The sequence below is a fragment of the Synchiropus splendidus genome, chromosome 11 (assembly GCF_027744825.2).
Source record: "Synchiropus splendidus isolate RoL2022-P1 chromosome 11, RoL_Sspl_1.0, whole genome shotgun sequence".
NCBI classification, from domain to species: domain Eukaryota; kingdom Metazoa; phylum Chordata; class Actinopteri; order Syngnathiformes; family Callionymidae; genus Synchiropus; species Synchiropus splendidus.
This window is the reverse complement of record NC_071344.1, coordinates 18263482-18288671: the sequence shown is the minus strand read 5'-3', so window position 1 is coordinate 18288671 and position 25190 is coordinate 18263482. Positions and strand designations below refer to the sequence as shown.

At 50.4% G+C, this 25190-nt stretch overlaps 1 protein-coding gene across 2 annotated transcripts in view; it reads left to right on the top strand.

Moving 5' to 3' along the window:
- LOC128766959 (protocadherin Fat 4) overlaps positions 1–16393 on the top strand; it is a 79469-nt gene extending 63076 nt beyond the window's left edge. The window contains exons 9-17 of one of the 2 annotated variants that reach the window (XM_053878572.1): positions 53–4402; positions 6502–6606; positions 7424–7731; positions 8568–8653; positions 8714–8893; positions 9131–9255; positions 10140–10357; positions 11358–11619; positions 12904–16393. In XM_053878572.1, coding sequence (XP_053734547.1) covers positions 53–4402; positions 6502–6606; positions 7424–7731; positions 8568–8653; positions 8714–8893; positions 9131–9255; positions 10140–10357; positions 11358–11619; positions 12904–14810 — 7541 coding nt within the window. In that variant the 3' untranslated portion in view covers positions 14811–16393. The remainder of the gene's footprint in view (positions 1–52; positions 4403–6501; positions 6607–7423; positions 7732–8567; positions 8654–8713; positions 8894–9130; positions 9256–10139; positions 10358–11357; positions 11620–12903) is intronic. The other variant, XM_053878573.1, reaches the window with a different exon arrangement.
- The last annotated feature ends 8797 nt before the right edge of the window (positions 16394–25190 follow it).

Here is a 25190-nt window from a genome sequence, read left to right as displayed (position 1 = left end):
ACTTGCAACATTTCAGTTTGCGCTCACCGTTAATCGTGTTTTGTTCCTTCAGGTTCTCTGGTGTTTGCTGTGACAGTCACGGACGAGGACTCGGGCTCCAACTCTCAGCTCCACTACTCTCTGATGGGCCGCAACTCTGAGAAGTTCAAGATCGACCCAGTCCGAGGCGCCATCACTGCGAACGAGAAGCTTACAGGCAGCTCGGAGGTCACCCTCACTGTCCGAGTGAAGGACGGCGGCGCCAGCCCTAAAATGGACACGACGACTGTGACAGTGCGCTTTGTCACCGGCGGGAACTTTCCAGTCATCAAGCTGAAGCAACACACGTTCACGTTCCCCGAGAGTCAGCCCACCAACCATGTGGTCACCACAGTGACCGGGTCCTCCAAGCGGGGCGGACCTCTGTCCTACTACATCGCCAGCGGAAACCTGGACTACGCCTTTCACATCGACCAGCTCTCGGGAGAACTGTCCATCCGACACCCGCTGGATTATGAGCAAATTCAGAAATACGTTCTCTGGATCGAGGCGCGGGATCAAGGGTTCCCACCGTACTCCACTTACGAGAAGCTGGAGGTCATCGTGCTGGACGTGAACGACAATCATCCCGTGTTCGACAAGGACCCGTTTCACGCCAAAATTCTGGAGAACCTGTCACCGCAGGGTGTTGTCACCGTGTCTGCTGTGGACCTGGATAATGGACCTAACGGAGAGCTGGAATATGTGATCGTGGACGGCAACGTGGACAACAGCTTCAACATCAACCGGGCCACCGGTGAGATCCGCACCACCAGGCCTCTGGACAGGGAGAAGGTGGCACAATATAGGCTGAAGGTCAAGGCAACAGATCGAGGCTCGCCCCCTAAAACCTCTGCAGTTAAAGTTGAGATCAATGTTCTGGACGTGAACGACAATGCCCCACGGTTCTCGAAAATCTTCAGCGCTACTGTGGCAGAGAACGCACCTGTGGGTTACACGGTCACCAGGGTCACCACCACGGACGAGGACGCCGGCTCAAACGCCATCAGCCGTTACTCCATTACAGACACCAGCCTGCCTTTCAATATCAACCCAAGTACTGGCGACATCACGATCAGCAGACCTCTCAACCGCGAAGATACTGACCACTACATCGTCAAAGTCTCGGCTCACGACTCCGGCTGGACGGTCAGCACCGATGTAACAATCTTCATCACCGATGTCAACGACAACGCGCCCAGATTCAGTCGGCCGTCGTACTACCTGGACTATCCTGAACTGACGGAGGTGGGCTCTCTGGTCACGCGGGTGTCCGCCACAGATCCGGACGAAGGGCTCAATGGCAAAATATTTTACTTCATCCGCTCGCAGTCAGAGTATTTCAGGATCAACTCGAGTTCTGGAGAGATTTTTGTAAAGCAGCAACTGAAGTACCTCAACTCCACTGGAGCTGGAAGTTTGAATATCAACCGGCACAGCTTCATCCTCACTGCTTCAGATCGAGGAGTGAAGCCTCTGATGAGTGAGACCACGGTCATCGTGAACGTCGTAGACAGTAACGACAATCCACCCGAGTTTGAATTCACCGACTACTTCACGCCCGTCACCAAGAGCGTGAAGGTTGGCACCAAGTTGATCAAGATGGTAGCTCATGACAAGAAAGACTTTGGGCTGAACTCCGAGGTTCAGTACGAAATCACGGGAGGAAACAGCTCCAGTAAATTCAAACTGGATAAGACCAGCGGATGGATTACTGTCGCCTCCTCGCTCACGTCCGACGTGAACAAAGTTTTCCTTGTTGGAATCACAGCCAGGGATAAAGGAAACCCTCCGTTGTCGACACAAACGTCACTTCGGGTCATCGTGACGGAGGAGAACCATCACACGCCCGAGTTCTCTCAAAGCCAAATCTCAGCCACAGTGCCGGAAAGCCTCGCCGTGGGGACGGCAGTAAGGACGCTGTCTGCCCGCGACAAAGACAAAGAAATGAATGGCCTGATCAGATACAACATCACGTCAGGCAACGACCATGGCCTGTTCTCACTCAACAGCAAAACTGGAGTTCTGGCTTTGGCTCTCCCTCTGGACTTCGAACAAGCACAGCTGCATCAGCTTCGAGTTTCTGCCACAGATGGCGGATGGATCGCCAAAAGTAGCTATGTTACCGTCAACATTCAGGTCACCGACGTGAACGACAACCCTCCCATGTTTTCGCCCGACGAGTACTTCCCTGTTGTGCAGGAGAACGTTCCCAGTGGCACCACGGTGGTGAAAATGAACGCCACAGATCGGGATTCCGGCCCCAACGCCGTGATGGCGTATGTGATACAGTCGTCAGACAGCGACCTCTTTGTCATCGACCCCAACACAGGGACCATCACCACGCAGGGCTTCTTGGATTATGAAGCAAAGCAGGTTTACCATCTGACTGTGAAGGCCTTCAATGTCCCGGAGGAGGAGCAGTGCAGCTTCGCCAACGTCAACATTCAGCTGAAGGGAGCCAACGAATACGTTCCCCGCTTTGTCTCCAAACAGTACTACTTTGAGGTCTCTGAAGCCGCTCCAAAAGGCACGGTGGTGGGGGAAGTGTTCGCCAGTGACCGGGACCAGGGGGAAGATGGAGTGGTCTACTACCTCATTTTTGGAAGAAGCAGGAAAAGGGGCTTTGGCATCAACAAGACCAGCGGCCAGATTTATGTCACGGGTCCTCTGGACCGCGAGAAGGAGGAGAAGATTTCTCTCAAAGTGCTCGCCAAAAATGCAGGAGCCATCCGCGGGGCCGACATTGACGAGGTAGTGGTGAACATAACAATCTTGGACGCCAACGATCCCCCAGTTTTCACCCAAGAACTGTACGACGTACAGATCAGCGAAGGCCTGGCCATCGGCGGTCTGGTTACTTTTGTTCGAGCCGAAGATTCCGACTCCGTCCCGAGTTGGAGCCGATTTTCATACTCCATCGCCCCGGAGTCTGATAAGAATGTTTTCACTATCAATCAAAGAAGCGGCCAAGTTTCTGTTGCAGCCGAGCTGGACCGAGAAACGACTCCTGTGTACAACCTAACTGTTCTCGCTGTGGATTCTGGCTCACCTCCCGCCACTGGAAGCTCCACTCTCATCGTCAATCTGGAAGATATTAATGACAACGGTCCAACTTTGACAACTACGTACGCTGAGACCATGGAGAACCAGCGGCCTGGCACCTCAGTCACCACTCTGACTGCGTCCGACCCAGATCTACCCCCCAACCAAGGCCCATTCCTGTACAGCCTTCTCAGCGCTGGCTCCGCTAAAAGCTACTTCACCTTGAGCCAGACCGGAGTTCTGAGCACGAGTCGAGAGATTGACAGAGAGCAGATCAGCGACTTCTACCTCTCGGTTCTGATCAAAGACTCTGGCGTTCCTCAAATGTCTTCCACGGGAACCATTCATGTCAGAATCAATGACCAGAACGACAACCCCTCCGAGCCAAGGTCCGTGGAAATCTTTGTCCACTACTTCGGGAGCATGTTTCAAGGTGGTTCCTTAGGAGACATCAAACCTCAGGATCCGGACGTCCAGGACCGGTTCCACTGCTCCCTCATCCCGCCGTCCTCTGCCCTGTTCAGTATTCCAACTGGAACATGTAACCTGAACTCTAAAGCGCGCTCGACAGATGGGGCATTTGAACTGACCGTCCGCAGCAGCGACGGCGTCCACGGTGCCGTCAGCAACACAGCCAAAGTTCTTTTCACGGGCTTCACAAACGCCACTGTGGACAACAGCATTCTAATCCGACTCCATTCTCAGGGAGTCAAAGACTTCCTTACCAATCACTACCTCAGCTTCTTACGCATCGCCAACTCTCAGCTGGCGGGACTGGGCACAGGAGTTCTACTCTACAGCATGTTTGAACTCAACAACCAGACTTTCGTGATGGCAGCTGTAAAACGGGGTCATGGACAATATGTCAACCCCAGCGGGGTGGCCACATTCTTCCAGAGTATCAAAGACATTTTATATAGACAAAGCGGGGTGCAAATAGACGCGGTGGACCATGATCCATGCACACACAACCCGTGCCAGAATGGTGGCAGCTGCAAGAGGCGTCTCAGTGTCGGGCCTGATATGAAGACAGAGGAAAGTGTCCCAGTGATCCTGGTGTCCAACCACCCCCTGCAGCCCTACGCTTGCAGCTGCAGGCCCGGCTACACGGGCGCGCTGTGCGAGACCGACATCGACGAGTGCCTGCCCTCGCCGTGTCACAACGGGGGCACTTGCCACAACCTGGTGGGAGGCTTCTCCTGCACCTGCCCCGATGGCTTCACTGGCATGGCCTGCGAGAGGGACGTCAACGAGTGCCTGTCCAATCCCTGCAAGAACGGAGCGCTGTGCCAGAACTTCCCCGGCGGCTTCAACTGCCTCTGCAACTCCGGCTTCACAGGTATGACTCCATCACAAACACAATGACACGCAGCCAGTCTTACCTTTAGAACGGTGTATCTAGTGATACATGACCGGGATCAGAACTAGATGGAAAGCTTGGTGACTTATTCATTTATTTATTCATTTATATATTTTCTTTCCTGTTTGGCCAACCTCATTTTTTTTTCCTAACGTAAAACTGATTTTTTCCTTCCTTTTTTCCTAATAAGCAGATTTGCATTTATTTTATTTTATTTTCCAGGAAAGTTTTTTGAGACTCATAGTGTACTTTATGAAACCAATTAAAATGTTAAAATAAAATATTCAGTTCAACTTGAATATTAAATATCTTAAGTTATTGCTTATTATTTGTTTATTTTGATTACACCTATAGTTTCAATGATTTTGTTCGAGTTATAATCTAATAATCACAATTGTATTTGTTATTAGTCGTCTACTTTCCATATTCTATCTATACACACATATAGTTTACATGTGTTATATACATGTAAACTATATGTGTGTATATATATATATATATATATATATATATATATATTTAATTGTTTATTGAAGTTCTTATTCCATTTAGGATTTTGTTATTTTCATTTTTTTTTTATTCGGACCCATCTATCGTATACTTAGGTTTCAATTTATGGTTAAATTAAAAACTCAACAGTCAGTGTTCTTTAACTAGATCAAGTTAGCATCTTGCTAGCTGACTCAGCATTACTTTTTCATGTAAAAACTCTTAAACTGAAGTTGCATTGCTCGGAGTCCGAGTGGAACTTGGTGAACCTGAAAAGCCGCTGGTTTATTTTGGAATGCTGGTCCAGGGAGAAGAGCACCAGCCAGACATGTTTGCTTTCATGAAATAGATGAAGCTCGCGCCACACACGTATCGTATTTCAGCACATACACACACGCACTTCCTCTCGTGTCCAGAACCTAATCTTTACGAGACAAATGATCAGATTTCTGAAAGATCTAATCGCAGCCGTACCACGGCTTTAAGGCGCTCTATTAGCCCACATCAGTTTATTTGAAGTGGAATTAGCCAAACAGCCGAGCGGCAGCAGCAGCTGAGAGTCGTTCAGCAGCCAGCCCACTCATTACTGTCCCCTTTTATTATGACGCGAAAGAAAACCATCATGAAGACGAACGACTCGGCTGAGGAATTGCACCTACGGTAGTTCCCCCGGCCTCACGCTGAACTTCCTGTTTTCTCCGCCTGGTTCTCCTAATCCGTCTCCATTAGCCCGCTGTTCCCAGCGTCCAGAGCTTCCGCATGCTTCCGCATGCTTCCACATGCTTCCACGTCTTCAGAGCAGGATCATATCTTGTTTCACCCTCTCATCTTCATCACTGAGCTCACGAAAGTATCTTCACTGGTCCGTCTACATGTCGCCACTGACAGCACTCAGCACACACACACACACGTCGATCCATTATTACATGTTTCATTCTCAAATTATCGGCCCACTTCAGTTCAGACGCTCCCTCATCACACACACTTCCACCTCCCTAACCCCCTGCCCCCTCCGAGCTCCTGGTGTTTTGGGGTGCTGTCTACAGTTAGGTTTGGGAACGTAAACGTAACCACACACACCCAATACACACACGACCATTTGTCTTCTTCATTTCATGTTACAAAAAAGAGTCTGAGGATAAGGAAGATGAGACTTGACATGCTGATTGTTACAAAAAGACAGACGTGAGGGACGTGAAGCAGAGAGTGCAGTAGGTGGCGCTGACTGCGACATGGAGGTGAAGCTCGGCTAGACAGTAGTGGCCACCGCCATGATGTTCAGAGGCTGAGGAGTCGGAGATGAAGATACAGAGGTTGTCAGTGAGAATGACTAGGGAGGAGGACCGGGTCAGACATGAATCTAACAGTGGGAGAGGTTTGGAGACCATGAAAATCTTCCTGAATTCAACTTGTTTTCTTTCTCAGTCGTAAGTAAACAGCAAAAACCTCACCAGTGATTCCATGTTTTTCATGCATTCTCCAACTGTCCATACGATGGCGATGGAGGGGACTCCCCCTGCTCCACCCATTGTTTTTCCTGTGTCATCCACCACCTCATCCATTTTGATTTGTGTTGTTCTGTGAACCAGGCAAGACGTGTGAGTCCATCATCAATCACTGTGAGTGTAACCCGTGCTTTAATGGCGGGTCCTGTCAGAACCGGGTGGACGGATATAACTGTCATTGTCCGTTTGGTGAGTAATGGTGGAGAGTGCTTCATAACAAACCTGTCTCTAGTTAGCTGTGAAGTAAAGTCTGTGATTTGTTTGTAAATATGCAAAAGTTCTCACTGAAGTCACCTTGGTTTGGACCACAAAAGTCCAAATGGTCCAATGATAGCGCCACAGAAAGAGAGAGTTGGGTCGTAACCTGACCCGACTTCATCGGTCCAGTAACCTCAGCCCGATGGTCAGTCAGTAGATGACCACCAGGTGGGCTGTGTGACCGCTGTCATCAGTCAGGGTCGGCCATTGCTTGGACTTTAAAGTTACAGTCCAGATTCAATCTCTGTAAGGAGACACGCCATATCAATAAGTAGCTCGGCTGCTCTCTGTGAGGCCACGGACACCATCAAGTCATACTTCTGGGGAACCGATACACCAGAATGAAAACCTCTGACGCTTAGAGTCGGAAATTTGGCCTCAAAGATGACGTCACAAGGCATCAATTTCTGTTGGGGATTTTGACCCGTGAATGAAGACGCCTCTATCCACACCATGAGTAGCTGTTTAGTTTGTGATACACCGCAAAGCTTCACTAGTGGGTGGACATTGTCTACACACTTTTAAAGCAGTTAGCAGTGTTTTTCGACTCACTTTCGAAGCGTTCATTCCCCCAGTTTCTCTTCTATAGTAGTGAGGACTAAAATATTTCCCACCAAATCCACTTTACTTCACTAGTTCATGCTGTCATGTGTTTCACATTCACATTTATCTAACAGAATGAGCTAGTTAGCGTAGCGAGGAAAGGCCTTCGGTCTGATTCCTCTGACGCTCTGCTATTGTCCTTCAGGGGTGTTCGGAAAACACTGCGAGCTCAATAGCTACGGCTTCGAGGAGCTCTCCTACATGGAGTTTCCATCTCTGGATCCAAACAACAACTACATTTACATCAAGTTCGCCACCTTGAAGAGCAACGCCTTGCTCATGTACAACCACGACAACCAGACCGGGGACAAGGCGGAGTTCCTGGCCCTGGAGGTCTTCGAGGGTCGGATGCGCTTCTCCTTCAACCTGGGCAGTGGGACGTACAAGTTGATGACCATGATAAAAGTGTCGGACGGGCAGTTTCACACCGTCATCGCCAGGAGAGCCGGCATGGTGAGTAGAGACGAAATCCCTTGTCTATCCTTGTCTCCAGAAACCTCCTGCTCCTGGGTCTGACCAAGGCATCCCCCAGAGAGAAGACTCACTCGTCCAGGAGACAGCTGTCTGAGTCTCTCCTGGATGACTGAGCTTCTCTCTCTCAGACAGAGAAACTCTTCTTCTCTGGGTCACTCCAAAGCTGGGGCCCACACACCAGTGGAGAGCTATGTCTTCTGGCTCAGCTCTTTCTTCACCACAGTCCTCAAGAGTGAAGATCCTTCTCTCACTCATGAACTTCTCCACAGTGAGAGGCCCTGATCATCTACCGGGACATGCATTTCTGCCTGAGAACCGTGGTTTCAGACCTGGAGGAGCTGATCCTCCTCTTGGCTGCTTCACATTCAATCCTAAGATTTGATCACTAACAAATGTCGTGGCGACTCCGACTGTATCTTCAGATGAATGATCTCACACTTTCCTGACCATGGCTTCCTTCCTGAATTCTCCGCTTTATTTAATTTGGGGTCCGATGCTGGAGCGTCTCTGACAGTTGAACTCTGAGTGAGTGGGTCATCTGTGCCAGCGATCTCGTGGCCAGGAAAAAGGGGAAGTTATCCAGGCCATCTCAGAGCTTCGACCAGGAAACTCTCCGGCCGATCTGTCATTCAGTGGCGAGCACTGGGAGTTCGGTAGGAAGCTGGTGAAATCGTTACTTCGTAGGGACGGAAAAGAGTCCAGTGTTGCGCCGAAGTGGGCCGTGAGACCAGCGGGAGGGTGTGAGATCGTGTCGGGGGGAATTTCCATCCCCCTCTATTCTGGCTTCAACTAACTTCAACTAAAACTTCCTCCAGGCGGCGTCTCTGACGGTGGATCTCTGCGGCGAGGACCAAGAGCCGGGATACTGCGCCGTCAGCAACGTCGCCGTCCACACTGACTGGTGAGAGTTTTTCTACCCGACAGCCAAGGCTTCTTCTGACCCTCTCCTGTGTCCATGCAGGATCCTGGACGTGCAGCCCAACAGACTCCTGGTCGGCGGCGTCCGCTCCATCGAGCCCCTCCTTCACCGCCGCGGCCAAGTGGCCACCCACGACTTCGTCGGCTGCATCATGGAGTTCGCCGTCAACGGTCGCCCCCTGGAGCCCAGTCAGGCGCTGGCGTCGCGCGGCATTCTTGACAGGTTGGTACCAAGACTCCGCCTCTTTTGCCAGTCTTCTGTCGCCGCGGGACGCCTCCTTTTCAGATCGCTGGACTCAATTAGAAGATATTTGAGGAGTTTTTCTCCCCAGCTCCTGAAAAGCGAAGAGTCTTTTAATATGCAAATCTCCAGAGAGTCTTTGAGGTCTGATGAATCACCACACAGCCGGGACAGATGACTCGTCAAACTGACGTCCGCCTGTCGTCTTTGTGTCCGCAGATGCCCGAGACTGGAGGGAGCCTGCACCGCCAGCCCCTGCCGACACGGCGGGACCTGCCTGGACCACTGGTCCTGGCAGCAGTGCCAGTGTGTGGACGGCTTCACCGGCAAGTTCTGCGAGAAATGTGAGTGTAGATCCTCCAGACATTCCCGCAGGCGGAAACTTTTATTTTCCTTCTTCCTTTCCGTATTCCGCCCTCCAATTGATTCTATTTCTGCAATGCTAGCTTTTAATGACGTTCACGTTTTTGTTTTTCCAAAACACGGCTTCGTCGTAACCAACACATACATGAAACTCGAGTCAGTCGTAAAAATAATGGACTGTAGAAAAGGTTGTTTAGCTCATTAACCGCCGCGGCAGATTTAGTTCTGCTGGTTTCCACTCGCGGATGTGCAAGCTACACGTGAGCGGCGGCGTTTTGCAAAATCTGGGCTTTTGTTTTGCAAGAAATGTGTGATGACATCAGAAGGGAGGTATTCCGATAAAGTTTTAATGGTGCTGAGGTCGACCTCCGTGTTCCGTTTATTAGACACAATCTTTAATGGCCTGCGGGAACTCAAAGAACAATTTGCGGTCGCCGTACTTGGCCACGAAAAATCGTTTGATGGTCCAACAGCTGCAGCGGGAAACAACTAATCCGACATGAGGCTGTAAAAGTACGGCGGCGTATCACCGAGGAACATTTGTTCTCTGGGTTTATTACTTTTATTTCTCCTCAACAAGTGTGTGTTTACTCTGAAGATGTTCAGTCGCTGCGGCACCTCTGCGTCCACCTGTGCCGCACCAAATTTGGTGCAAAAATTATGCAAAAAAAAAAAAAAAGACTGACTGACGGGGGAAAAGCTGTAATTAAAAGGGGAAAACCAAAAAGGGTCTCATGAAAAAAAGTGGAACAGCAGAGGGAAAAAAATACCAAAGAAAAAATGCTAACAAAAGGAGAGCAGCAGAAGAAAGGAATACAAGTGTTGTATCTGGAGCCGTGACTCCTCTGTTGCTCCTCCCCCTCAGATATGACGGCCGACACTGCTCTGTCCCTGGACGGCACCGGACGTCTGGACTACTCCATGAAACAAGGTCCAAAGCGTGACATACTGCTGAGGCAGTCCTTGCTGGGCCGGGCCTCGGACCCCGCCGGGCCCAGCAGCCTGGAGATCAAGTTCCGGACCCGCGGGAAGAGCGGGACGCTGCTGCATGTGCAGGAGAGCAGCAACTACACCACGGTGAAGGTGAGCTTCTGCTAGAGTCATCACGGCTCCACACAAACATCCTGCAGCGCGCGCTCCTCCAAGCTCTCCTCCGTAATGAAAGGCAGCAGCTCCGGTCGCGGTTTGACTGTAAAGTGGATCTGGACGGCTCCTGCCCAGAACAATAGAGCCAGAGGAAGTCTGGACTTTGGATCATCAGAACCGGGGGAGACTGGGACTGAGGCAGAGCTGGTAGCTCAGCAGTTATCGACGATCAGCGCTTCCACCTTGTAACAACCGTCGACTAATCCGTTAAAAGCATCTGATTTCATCCTCCAACGCTCTCCAGTTTCTTTGTGCGAGTCCAAGCTGTTCTTTCCCACAGTAGCCGAGTCAGAACGGACCAGGACCGGAGCCAGTGTGGTGGTCTTCCTTTGCTGCGTCCTGACCTGAGCCAACTTTAGCTTTGCCAACTTAGCTTTGCCATCATAGCGTTTCCAACTTAGCTTCACCACAACAGCTTATCCAAGTTAGCATCACTTTGTTTAAGCACCTCGGCTTTACCATCTTAGCTTGAGCAGTTTAGCGCATGACAAACCCAGCTTTACTGTCTTTGCTATCCAAACATAGCTTTATGTTATAGCATGCCCATCTGAGCTTGTCCACCCTAGCGTAGCTGCATTAGCTTAACCAACTTCGCTTCACCATCTTTGCCACCTGAGACAGAATCCACCGTGTGAAAAGCCCTCTGTTCGACTGGACGCACAACAATATGGCGAACAGATAAAGGCGTTGATGAATCCTCCACACGGATTGTTGCTCTTTACTTTGGCTCAGAGGACATTTCTGCTTTTCAAATCAATTCCTGAGCTTATCTGCTGATTTTGGAGGAAACTCTGACGTGTGCTGAAGACATTATTGATGTTGCTTGTTAGAAATCTGGAGCTGTTTCCCTTGATGTTGGTAACCCAAGAACATGATGAACTGCAGCTGACTCGACCTCTCAGTCAGGGCTCTAAACTCCTGCCACTCTTTCCTTCAGCTGAGAAACGGTAATGTCCACTACATCTCTGACGCCGGCGTGGGCGGGAAGGTGGAGCGGACCGTGGGCGACCTGGTCCTGTCGGACGGGCAGTGGCACACGCTGCAGCTGCAGAAGAACGCCTCGGCCACGCTCATCCGAGTGGACGGCCGCCACAGCAGGGTCATCCAGCACGCCACGCAGGACTTCGGGGGACTTGGCGTCTTGACCTTCTCCCTGGGAGGGATCCCATCCGGATCAGCTCAGCAGAAGACAGCAGCAGGTGAGGGCCATGTTGTCTTCTGGAAACTAAAATAAGTTTGACTTTGACTGTGGCGTAGGAAGGCGTGAGTTCAAATCCCAGTGAGGGACACATGCTAGTTAGCTATTGTGTGAGGCAAATTTGAATCCAGCTTGTTGACTCCTTGAGGGAGCCGTAGTCCTCTCCCTGTCGAGTCTTACTATGCTTGTTTCCACTGGTTACTCTCCCACAGAAACATTTTGAGACTAAATACAGACTGGTCCAAGGTGTACCGGGCCGGCCTGCCCTGTCTAGTCAAGACAAAACCCTCCCCCATCCTTTCTTACGCAGGTGATCCTCTAACAGGAGTCAGTAGCACAAACAAATGAATCAATCTTGCGCATCAACTCCTACATCACATTGTGTTGTAAAACCTGAGAAACCTGAGACCAGGTGCCTCTCAGATCTAGAAACCCCTTGGTGTGCCGGGATACCAGGGGAGGATTCTAGGGAGGAAGAAGTCTCTCTACCTCTATTGCTGCCCCCGTGACCTGACCTTGAACTGGATAGACCGTTTCAGAAACATGACAACTGTCTTATAGATTAGCATTAGTGCAGCATTTCAAGAGCATTTCATCCCTTTGCTCATCCACTGAAGTGTCTCCATGTACAGGAGTAGGCATTCACTGCCATCAGCAGCCAAAAATAAAAGTTACAGTCAAGAATCCTGGAAGGGGGAAGTGAGCAAGCTTGCGAAACAGAAAACTGGATGGGAAGAGGCTGAGTGTTGGTTTACAAGAAGCAGACGAGTCCGACACGACCGACATCAGCAGCATTAATCTTCACTAACATCCAAAATCAAGACTCCACGTCGAGGTCGTCCTCACCGTGTTCCGGCCTCGTTCATCTGCCCCCTGTCCAGATGAGAAGACCGGAACGGAGTTTGGACAAACCTTAATTTATATCCGCTTAAATTTGTCCAGCAGCGCCGAGGGGGGACGCGAAACAAAACTTGAGTGAACACAGAGACGTTCATCCAACCCAGATGTCCGTCTCTGTGACCCAGACGGTGGGTTCTCTGCTCAAGATAATAATTCTCATGTAAAATTGGAAAGTGATAGATTCGGGCCAGTCTGTTTTGTTTTCCTGCAAGGGGTTTTTCCCAGACGATCTTGAAACGATTATTCAGCCAAAACAAAATTCCGCTCATTTTGAGGTAGCCCTCCCGCCAGACACTACAGTCATAGTGAGAGGACATCTTCTCCCTGAGCAGTTGTTTTAGCTCTGACCTGTTGGTGTTTCCTGAACATGTGTCCTCGTCCTCAGGTTTCGACGGCTGCCTAGCTTATGTGAAGTACAACGGCGAGAATCTGCCGTTCACCGGAGAACACAGCCTGGTGACGCTAACAAAGACCAGCTCGTCCGTCAAGATCGGCTGTCGAGGCCCCAACTTGTGTGAGAGCAGCCCATGCTGGGACGGGCTGATGTGTGTCAACCAGTGGTACACGTACCAGTGCGTCCCTCCCGGCGACTGCTCCTCTAATCCATGCCAGAACCAAGGCAGCTGTGTGCCGGACCCACACTCAGGATTCACCTGCATGTGCTCGGAACTCTACACCGGACAAACATGTGAGACTCTCGTGGCCTGCCTCGGGGTCCAGTGTCCTCAAGGTACCATCTGTAAGACCGCCAACAACGGTGGGTTTGTCTGTAGTCCAAACCCAACGGCAGAGTCGATGGTCCTCCCAATTTGGGCCGTGCCAGCCATCGTCGGCAGCTGTGCTACCGTCCTCGCTCTGGTTGTGCTCAGCCTCATCCTGTGCAACCACTGCAGGGGACGAAACAAGACCAAAGTGCCAAAGGACACCAAGGAGAAGAAACCCAAGGAGAAAAAGAAAAAGAAGAAAAAGGGGAGCGAGAACGTTGCCTTCGATGACCCGGACAATATTCCGCCATATGGGGACGATATGACCGTCAGGAAACAGCCAGAAGGGAACCCCAAACCCGATATCATCGAGAGGGAGAACCCATACCTGATATACGATGAAACAGATATTCCCCACAATAACGAGACCGTCCCTAGCGCGCCCTGTGCCCCCTGTAACGGCCCAGAGGCCGACATTGAGCACTACGACATAGACAACGCCAGCAGCATCGCCCCTTCAGATGCTGACATAATTCAACATTACAAACAGTTCCGCAGCCACACCCCAAAATTCTCCATCCAGAGACACAGCCCACTTGGTTTTGCCCGGCAGTCCCCTCTCCCTCTGGGAGCAACAAGCTACACCTACCAGCCACAGTACACACAAGCCCTGCGGTCCACACCCCTCAGCCACTCTCACTCCGCCTGCCCGACTCCCAACCCTTTGTCACGACACTCTCCCGCCCCGTTCACAAAACCTTCCTCCTTCTACAGGAACACCCCGACCCGAGAGCTGAACCTGGCGCGCCGTGAGGGCAGCCCACTTGACCTGCACAATGACATGTGTCAGCCCCCGCCGATGTTCAACTATGCAACCAGGCTGGGGAGGCGCAGCAAGAGCCCACAGACCATGGCCAGTCATGGCCACACCTCCCGCCCAAGTAGCCGCCTGAAACAGCCAATTGAGCAGATCCCGTTGGAGACTGGGCCGCCAGTGGGGCTGTCCATTGAAGAAGTGGAGCGGCTGAACACGCCCCGCCCGCGGAACCCCAGCATCTGCAGCGCGGACCACGGGCGCTCCAGCTCGGAGGATGACTGCCGCAGGCCTCTTTCACGAGTCCGCAACCCTGCCGACGGCATTCCTGCCCCCGAGTCCTCCTCTGAAAGTGACTCGCACGACTCCTTCACCTGCTCAGAGATGGAGTACGACAGAGAGAAACCCGTGTCTTACAGCTCCAGGGTTCCCAAGCTCTCGCAAGTCAACGAGTCAGATGCAGACGATGACGACTATGGGGCGAGACTCAAGCCCAGGCGTTACCCCAGCAGGAGGGCAGAAGGGGGCCCAGGCATGGTCCAGATGCCCCCCACTGACCAACACTACACCTTACCGCACAAAATATCCCAACAAGGCGGGAGCTTCAACTGGGACAATCTGTTAAACTGGGGCCCAGGCTTCGGACATTATGTGGACGTGTTCAAGGACTTGGCCTTACTGCCTGAAAATGCAGCAGCTAAAGACATTGAAATGACCAGCGGCGATGGCTCGGTGACCATCCTGAATGAAGGAGAAGCGGAGCAATATGTATGAGACTATTTATTACCACGGTGTACAAATATGGCGATGTTCTCCGTCTGAAAAAAAGGAAGTGTACATTTTGAGAGAACATCGGACTCCTCGTGTTTTGTGACTGAAGACAACTTTCAATGCAGTAAGGCAGCAGAAGCACCTGTAACATGACGTATTGAATAGCTTAGTGGTGGAACTTTAACTGTACCTTCATGCCTCCTTGTGTTTTTGTTCTGACTTTTAATTTCTTCTTGTCAAACGTGTCTGCGCTTCGTCACCAGTTCTGCCTCCCCCTGCGAACCACTCGTCATGTTTACGCCGAGTCAGCCATGAGGAAGAATCTTTGCTCATCTGATACAGGCTAATGGATGCTAACAAAGATGTGTTTTATCCCAAGCCGGAATCATAGAGTGGTCTTGTGTACAGTCAGCCGTAGTGCACTGCGTCGCTATATTACGGCTAGCATCCAGATTCAAAGTTTTTTTTTTCCTTTTGTCTTACAAGTAAATTTGCTAGTGATATTACAACAGGAGAGCAGCAGACTCATGAACAGCAAGTCTCAATAGCGGCATAGTGAAACAAGTTAAGAATCTTTGTAGCATCTTAAGCTAACCTGTTAAACGTCACCTAAAAATAAAATACTGGGAAACACATTTTCTTTAGCGCTCTCAAATAGAAATGCACAGCCAGATGCAGCCAAGGAACCACGTAGCTCACAGTTTTTCCAAGTTAAAAAGATCAACAAGACATGTTTTTAAAAAACATCGTGACATCATGACCCTCACCTTTTGGATAAAGGTTGGGTATTTGAATGTTGTGCCAGTTCGACAATGACAAGGTCATTTGAACATTGTGTGTTCCTTTTCCCTGTGACAGCGCTGAAGAAATCATCTTGTCTGTCAAACATCAGTTGTCAAAGTCAAGGCCCCGGGTCCAAATCTGGCCCCCGCATAATTTCCTGTGGCCCTCAGAGTTGTTACTGAGGGTTTATGTGCTCTGACTCACACGTTACATCCTTCACGCTGAAATTATCCAAGTCTCACAGTAAATCAAAACTCAAACAAAAGTCCATCACATGACGCCTGAACTCCGTCGTACGAGAGAAAACCGCTGAGATTTTGAGGACTGATCAAACTCCTCGCAGAGAGGCTCGTTTAATTTGACTAAAAAGAAGCATGTTTTTATTCCGACTGCCCCTGAAGGCATCGTGTCTTGTGTTTTCTCTGTGAACGAACGTGTGTGTTTATTAAGTTCCCTGCCTTATAGATTCTGAGATTTGCAGTATGGGAAGTTTGTTTTCTCACCAGCCAACTTTGATCTTGTCAAACTAAAAAAAAGAAAAAAGAAACGTGTACATTTTTGAATTCATGGTGAAATCATGAAGTAAATTCATCCTCATGTTTGTTTTTGTACGTTTTATTAACTTAAATCACTTAAGCTGTGTTTTTATGGATATTTTCATACGCTGAAATGTATGTTCTTACTTTCGGGGAAAGTAAGATTGAAAGACTTATTTTTTACATTTGTTACATATGTAACATCAGTATTTTCCACTTTTGATAAAACTATAACATGATGTACGCTTTGTACCTGTAAAAAGCCAATAACAGAATAAAAAAATATTTATTTACGAGGTGCTTCACAAAGTGGTTTTGTTGAACATTTATTGATCATGAGGAGTTGCTCCTCTTAAGTTCAGGAGCGGGGATTGCAGGTGAAGGTGTGGAGGAGGGTGAGCGAGGGAAGCATTGAGACTTCGTCAGTCATGAGGTGGTGGAGAAAGAGCTGAGCCAGAAGACAGAGCTCTCCACTGACTGTTGGTTCCTCCTCTCACCTGTGCTCACCGGCTTTGGAATGACCCAGAGAGCTTCTCTGCCTGGACTCTGTGAGACAGAGAAGCTCAGTCATCCAGGAGAGGCAGTTGGTGGTAGGAGGTCAGACCCAGGACACTCTGGAGAGATGATGTCTGTCAGCTGAACACCGTGAACAGCTGGAGGTGGGTACTGAGATGAAAGTCTGGACTTGGAGTGAAGGTTGTTTTCCTTGAGTTCCCTGCGTACTTCTGGCTCATTTTTACTGAGCTTTATTCATGCAGCTCTGGAAAAATACCAAACTCATACTGTGGAAAAAAGTATTATTTTCTTAAACAAGAGTGATGTTGAGGAATCGAATGGAATTGCTGGCATCAAAACTTCCGCTGAAAAATGTAATTAAAGAGAGCAGATCAGGAGCAAATAGTCGGTCCCTAAACTGAAGAGGGGAGTGAACTGATCGGGTGTCAGAGTAGGTTCACGCTCAGGAGTCAGCAGCACCACTATAAAAGCTCAAAATAACTCCGGCATCAGAGCCGCGCAGCAGCTGGCAGTGGTGACTCCATCATTGTTGATAGTCGTGTAAATTCATCCAAGGGTGGTCATAATGATTCTCTGAGTGATTCGCCTGATTGAAGCTAAAACCTTCATGAAAGCTGCGTCAAACCTCCCACTGATCCAATACCAGATCGCTTCACCTGTGACTGGTCATAACGGTTTTTGTGGGAAAACTCCACTGAGGAAAAATAGACTCATTCAGCATCTTCAATTGTGACTCACACTTTGGTGGGCGACACGGCTGACCTCATGGCGGCAGGGTTCTGAGCCATGCACCCACAAACACTGGGTCCCAAATATTGCTCCGCGGGGACGAGGACTGGTCTTCGTGCCAGGGGGGGTCTCGACAGAGCGGTAGGGTTAGAGAACCTGGGAACACATCTCCTCTCAGACGTCCAGCCGTTGTCTGGAAAATCTCTAAAAACAGCAGTAGTAGTGAGAAAGGGGGGTCAAGGCCAGGCGGGGTTCACTCCCACTCAGTGGAAATCAGAAAGACAGATCCACGTCAGACCTGACCAATGTCTTGCATCCTTCAAAAGGACCAACAATGTTCCTCTTGTTCCTGGTGTTTGCTCAGTCCCCCGCGTCGGTTTCCTGTTCCCCGTCACTATCAGGGGTCCCCCGTTATCACCCGGACTGTTTTCCTGAGCTCGGCATCAGCGGGGGCGCCGTGACTCACCCACACTCACCCGTCACTCTTCGCCCGAGTTCACGGCTCCCTGCTTTCTCCCCCTCACTCCCGCCCGATGATGGAGAAGATAAGCTCGCTCGGCCCCCCTCCCCAAAAACGCTCAATAAAGCAGATGTAAATAATTGTTGAAAGCAATATGGAGCGCTGTGCCTCCGAGACTCCTTGATGTTTTACTTGGCTGTGAGACTTCTGTTTCGCTCAGGACTCCAAATAGCTTTTTAAGTCAGACCTTGCTGGAGAATCACAGCGGGTCCTTGAATGCATCGCCACACAGAGGGACGTGTAAGGGCGGCGGAAATCTCAGCTTGAATCTAAAGATCTTTTATCCAAACGCAGCTTGAGTGCAGCTAAAACTAGCTTTGCGTGCGCGCCGCAAGCCTGCGATAGCGTTTTTTTTCCCAGCTAGCTAAAAACGTCGAGCAGACAGGAATCCTGGGAAAGTTTGACGAGCAGACAGCAGAGACCAGAGATAGTTAGAGTTAAAAGAGGCTGAGAGAACCTCCGGTTCCTGCCAGGAATGGAGACGGAACCTTGTCCTTTTGTTACGCCCACGATAGAAGAAGCAAGAATGTTCCCTTCTTGAGTGAGGGATCATCAGCTGGTGAAAGGAGCGATGAAAGCAGAGGGAAGAAGCTAAAGGACTGACGTTGACTCCAAGAAGATCAGGAGGAGGCCCGGCAACCGTCTAGATCTGAGCGTCATGGATGGTAGATAACTCTTAAGGCCTTCAAGATAGATCAAGAGAGATAGAGAAGAAGAGCTGGTAGAAATGGAACGCCATGAAGTACAGTAGGCAGCAACGCGGCAGCGACAGAAATGGCTGAAAGTGGGCGGGGCCAATGGAACTGTTGGACTGCGATAATACCTTGGCAACCAGGTGCGGCATGAGAGAAGGAAACCAAGGAACATGAAGGCGGAGTCAAAGATCGGCCAGCGGAAGGCTGAGAGCACGAAACCTGGAGTAGATCCAGGATTCTGAGGTGAGTCATCAGAGAAGCAGGTGCCGAGATCGTACGGAACATGGAAATCCACTCCCTAGACTAGATTCTGGAGCTTGCAGACGGGGTCCAGAAGTTCAGCAGCAAAGCTGCTTCCGTTTAGAGCGAGACAAAGGCCTCTTCTGCTCCCAGACGAGAAAACAAAAGTTTGTGGTTCGTCTGCTCGAGAGACAAACAGGTCACGGCGGGTTCAGTTGGGCCCGCGGGACGGCGGCTGCGAGGTCCACGAGAGTCGACTCCTGTTACGACGCACTGCTTGTTCATGTTTTGGTGCAGCGACAGTGTTTTCCACTACAAACAAGCATCACTTTCACAACGTGTTTCTCCAGCTGTTTTCAGACTGGCTTCTCGGAGCTGGTCGGTTTCCCTCTACCTTTTTTGGCCCGTCCTCGTGCCCCGGAGGGGCTTGCGAGCGAAACAACATTAACGCTCTACGAATTAACGGCTGATCTTCGCGGGTTCTGCCGGTCCCACAGCTGCATCAAAGCTGCTGCGCTCGCCGTCCGTAAGTGCTCCTCCATGCCGTGTGTTCCCCCGCCAGGTCCTTTCAGCACACATGAAAGCGTCAGCCAGTTGAAGGGAAATGAAAGAGAACGAATGTTGTTTGGAGTCAAGCGTGGGGGGGAGGGGTGCAGGGTCCTACCTCCCGGTCGAGCTGGTGTCTGCCAGCCTGAGAACATTGGTGGAAGCGTCTGATGGATTCTAAACAGTCGTCGTCACGCCTCGACCTCTCGGCTCGGGTGTCAGAACATCGCATCACATCTGGTTCTCGTCCGCCGTATTCTGCTGCCTCAGCAATTTCCCCTGACTCTTGTTTGGTTTGCTAATTTGTGGAGATGCTGTTGACTTAAGTGATGTTTAACTCACTGCGCTTGGCAGCGCAGGCGGGATGATGCTCCGCGCTTGTTCCGTCAGATTAGCACCGACTGAAAGTCCACGTGGCTGCGAGTCTTTGGTTGGTGAAAGTGCCTGCAAACGAATGTCAAAGCTACTGTAACAGGCAAAGAGCCAGGAGGGTGTGTTGTGACCCTGGCTAGCTGCACGCTAACTGTAGGTCCCTCACTATATTACAGCAGAACATTTACATTTGAAGGATCCTTGACTTTGGAATTGTTTCTTCTCTTGGCAGTTCTTCATGTTGTTATTTTAGCCTCCATTAGCCGCCTATTGCACTTCACCTGCGTGAGGATATGCAGGCTCTCGACGACTCTCTGATGCTAACGCTCATAGCTGGAACTCTGTGGTACCTGCTGTAAAAGGTTCTTCCATCACATCACTCAAGCTTCTTTGAATCGATAGCGCTGACTCTGAACACAGCGTCGGAGCTTCTGTTGGAACATTAAGTGAAGCTGTTTAGCGCAGCACGACTAAGCTAACTCTCCATGCAGGCCACGCCCCCTATGACATCACCCACTCTTCTAAGGCTCCACTCTGGTGGTGTGAAGGAGGTGTGGCCCGAGTGACATCACTCACACACCTATCACTATATGTCCTTGTGTGGACCAATTCTTGCCAAACACTTCCTTGAGGGGACCATTTGCCGGACCCCATGAGGTTGAGCCTCAATTTGAGGATGAAGACTTGAAAATAACTGAGTTCCAGTTTGGTTCAGAGTCCTGGTTCAGGTGAGCCATTAAGGTTAGAGCCTGGGGAAAGGGTTATGGTCCTCACAAAAATAGTGAAACCAACGTGTGTGTGTTGTACCTTTAAACATCACTTACGGTCAAAGCGTCACACCGTGTTTCTCAAAAGCTGTAACAGTAATGGCGGATGATTTTCAGACCTGTGGCGAGACAATCCAACTCCTGATTGAAGTGGCGCCGTGAAGAACCTCCTGTTGATCGTTGGAACTTGGTGTTAATTGAATAATTACAGCATGACGGGTGAGAACATGATGAAGGGATCATGAGTGAGGCAACCACTTGCTTCAACGATAACAAATAAGATTTAGAGGGAAAATAACACGTGAGCAGCAAAGCAAGTTCTGAAGAAACTGAGTGAGCACTGCTCACCCATGCTTCCTGAGACTGACTGACTCCAGATCTGCCAGAGAGAAGGGTCAGGTTCAGTCGTGACACTGGACAACAAAACAGAGAGGTCAGACCTCAGGAACAATGATCGAAGCAGCAACCCTGGAGAGAAGAGATGGAGCTTCTTCAGCTGTGAGGAGAGAATGGATGGTGCTGCGTGGTACGACTCAACAAGAGAGTCAACTCTGCTGAGGAGCTGCGGCTCAAGTCGGGACGCAACAATGACGGTCCAATGAACATCAACATGTTAAAGCTGTTGACATGGCAGTGAAGAGAGTGACCTGACTTTACCTAGTTGACAAGACTTTTGTGTCAATGTTAAGGAACACGAACTAAATTGTGTTACAGACGGTGAAGGTGGTCTACTATCAGGGAAACGCTTGTATCTCTACCCTTGTGAATCAGAATCAGAATCAAATTTATTGCCATGGTCAGTGGGGAGCCCACTGACTAGGAAAGTGCCTTGGAATAAAGTGCAACAAAAAACAAATAAAATAAAATAAATAGAATAACATTACAACAAGGCTGTTCATGAATTTAACAGTCTGACGGCCGAGGGAAAGAAGCTGTTCCTGTGACGGGAGGTTCTGGTCTGGATGGACCGTAGCCTCCTGCCAGAGGGAAGAGGAACAAACAGTCTATGTCCAGGGTGAGAAGGGTCGGCTCTGATCCGACCTGCACGTCTCTGGGTCCTAGAGGCATACATGTCCTGAAGAGGTGGCAGGCTGCAACCGATCACCTTCTCAGCAGAACGTACGATGCGCTGCAGTCTGCTCTTGTCCCTGGAGGTGGCGCTGTTGTACCAGACGGTGATAGAGGAGGTGAGGATGGACTGGATGATGGCCGTGTAGAACTCCACCAGCAACTTCGTCGGCAGTCGTAGTTTTCGTAGCTGCCTCAGAAAGAACATTCTCAGCTGGGCCTTCCTGATGAGGGACCTGATGGTTGGCTCCCATTTGAGGTCCTCAGTGATGGTGGTTCCCAGGAAGCAGAAGGAGTCCACAATAGGAATGGATAAACCAGCCAACATGAGAGGGGACAGAGGAGCTGTTACTCTCCTGAAGTCTATGACCATCTCCACTGTCTTCTGAGCGTTGAGCTCCAGGTTGTTGTGGCTGCACCAGGACACCAGCCGGTCCACCTCCCTCCTGTAAGCCGACTCATCTCCATCTGAGATGAGCCCGATGATGGTGGTGTCGTCCGCAAACTTGATCAGCTTCACGGACTCGTGGCTGGAGGTGCAGCAGTTAGTGTACAGAGAGAAGAGCCATGGAGAGAGAACACAGCCCTGAGGAGACCCAATGTTGAGGGTCCGAGTGTCAGAGACAGTCGTGTGGGGACCTCTCCTGGCCCCCAGCCTCTCCCTCTAAACCAAACCCTCCAAAACACATGGCTCACCTGAACCAGGACTCTGAACCAAACTGGAACCATAAGTCTTCGTCCTCAAACTGAGGCTTAACCGTATGGGGACTGACAAAAAGGTCCCCTCAAGTATAGCTAAATCCGACACACACTCCGGACTCTTTGTCTCCTTCAGAACCTCGCGTATGACAGCTCCTTCTTCACTGGAGTCTCACGACAAGCCTTTAATTGGCAGCGTAAACGCTGAGCCCGTCACCTGTCCAGCTTCGGAGGAGCCCGTCTTTGGCCCGGCTGACAGCCTCAGATGTGGGGACAAACAACTGGTCCTGCTGGAGCACTGTGCGGAGGCGCTTGGCAGCAGATCGCAGCACATTAATTTCCACTCCTCATTGCTTCATTGTGCTGGCTGCTGCTCGCTGGCGACTCCAGTCCCCGGCTTCCCTCTTTGGATTTTCCCATGCCCCACTATCTTTTCTCCAGTCTTAATCTTTTCATGCCGTCAGGCCCGGCTCTCGCGGCCTCCAAAGGTCTGGGCTTCATGCTAATTGTCTCTCAATGGCTCGGTCACCTCCCACCTACATAATGCACCTTGTTTCCTCTGAGAATCACATTTCTGGCTCATTCCGACTCAGACTGAAGCAGCGCCGCCGCGGGCTGAGGAAAAAGCTCGGCCTGTTTCGGGGTTCTGTGTGTGGGCCCCGGGGCCGCGAGGAAGGTCGGCTCACGTGACCGCAGGATCCCGGCGAGGTTAAACGGGAGCGCCGTCGTGAAAGGTGCACGTAATTTGTGCTAATCGCGTCTACGCCGGCTGTTTTTTAGCCACCGCGCACCATTACGGTCTATTCAGTCACTCCCTTTGATCTTCCTGAGAGTCGGGGGAGGGGCGGGCGAAGGAGGGGGCGCACCGAGGGGGGAGGGGGACGAGGAGAAAAAAAAACATCATCAACAATTCAAATGCGCCCAATTATTGGACCATAAATAAAAAGGCAAATTAGCATAAATTGCTCCCACATTGCGGCTATTTTTACGTCTCTCTGTAGCGGGAGGTGGATGTGAGTGATGTGGGAGATGCTTCATTTCATCCTACAATTGCAGCGCTAATTAAAACTGGGGGGTAAATATTTGCCGGATGATCCCGATAAGAACATCGGAGCAGAAACGGTGACATCATCGCTGCGGAGAACCTGCCGAGATCAGCTCTCTGGGCGAAGCCAAGTCCCCACAACTCCGTCCAGGTTCCGACTCCTGACTCGGATTCACAGGCCCGAGACGTCCAGTATCTCAGAGAACGTCTCCAGTCCGGGGTCGACGGGACAGGCTGGTCGGCATGGGCCAGTCATGAGGGTATTTTTGTGCGACAGGAAGCAGCACCGACACCGGAATCACGAACGCTTCAAGTCAGTAAAGAGTTGATTCATGGCTCACAGGTCACGGCATAGACAAGTGTTTCCTATTGAATCTGAAATGAGTCGTCCCCACAAGATGGATTCTTTAGCGCCTCATAGTCAGGTTGACTTGTTATAAGTGACTCAGCAACAGACCCGAGTCCCGCTGGTTCATCCCTCCATGATAAAGTCTGGTGACACTGTTCTTCTGACTGGCTTGCAGCAGCCAGTCAGAACGAATCATTCTGCCAGAAACACAGATGAAATTGTGACGAGGAGGATAGAGGTGATGAAGATCCTCTGACTGGCGGCTCTGTCCCACCACCAGCGCTGTGTGAAAGTCATCTTTCGTCTGTGAATGTGGTCGGGCTCTGAGTCTCGGGGGAGTCTGGTCTGTCTGATCGAAAACAACGTTCGGGAGTCTGAGGGAGCCGACTCATAACTCAGACCAGACTCGTCTGTCTCGCCACCATCTCGCTACAAGAACAATAGCTTGCAGACAGATGTGGAACTGACTCACAGAAGTATGTGAGTCTGCTGCTTGAGAAGAGACAAGACTCAACTGGGACTCGACTGAGGCGCCGAATGGTCATCGAGCTGTCTGACAATGAAGCAGTCAGCGAGTCGACCCACTTCCTGATGAAATCCAACCACTTTAACATCAACCTAAGTCAGAGCGACTCGCTTAGACGGGAGCTACTCGCGACTCGCTTCTTTTGAGATTAAAGAACCAAAAGAAGATGAACTTTTTTAATCATCTAAACATTTCTTTGCATGGGGTTGGGTGGGCACAAATGTCACCACATCTCACCAGTATTTTTATGGGCAACTCTCTGTATGCTCTGTATTCCAGTGGCTGATGAGTCAAATGGTGGGAATCATGGGGATCATGATGATCCGAGTCCGAGGCATCCAGATTCTGTTCACTAGTGAGGCCACTCAGCTGCGTGAAGAAACAACTCCATCAGTCAAGCGAGTCACTCTCTGTGCTTTGCAACAGGGAGTTTCAAAAGACTTGAAATAATCAGAACAGTCAGAATGAGTCTTGGTTCACAGGTTAATGTAGGGATCGATCAGGGAATGAGTTAAACCTGGTCAACAGTCGGAGCGACTCTTGTCCGCTTTACATCGTGGGAGGATTCCTTCTCGGAGGGCTGACTCGAGTCAGAAAACTGTGGTCGCTGGGTGTTTCAACCCCTCTGGTTAAAACATTAGGAATCACTGAGTCAGTGGCTCATGGGTTAATGTACCCAGCCCAGCTCCATGCAGCTTCGCTGCAGAGTTTGAGAGGAAGGTTCTGGCCTGACGGTTGTTGGATTTAAGTCTGTTGGGAACCAACAGTTGGGCTTTTTTTAACCGCTAAGCCGTCAACATAATGAGATTTAAATGTTCAGGCCATCCGAGAACCGGTGTATGTGTCATGGGTTTGTAAACCTCAACCGCCAGCGGTACCGGACGGTCCGTTCCCACACACTCCCACGTGGCTGACCCGAGGTTTGGCGGCGCATCCCGCTCCTCAACCTCTTTTGTTCTGCTGCGGCTTTTCATGACTCGCTGTGACTCATG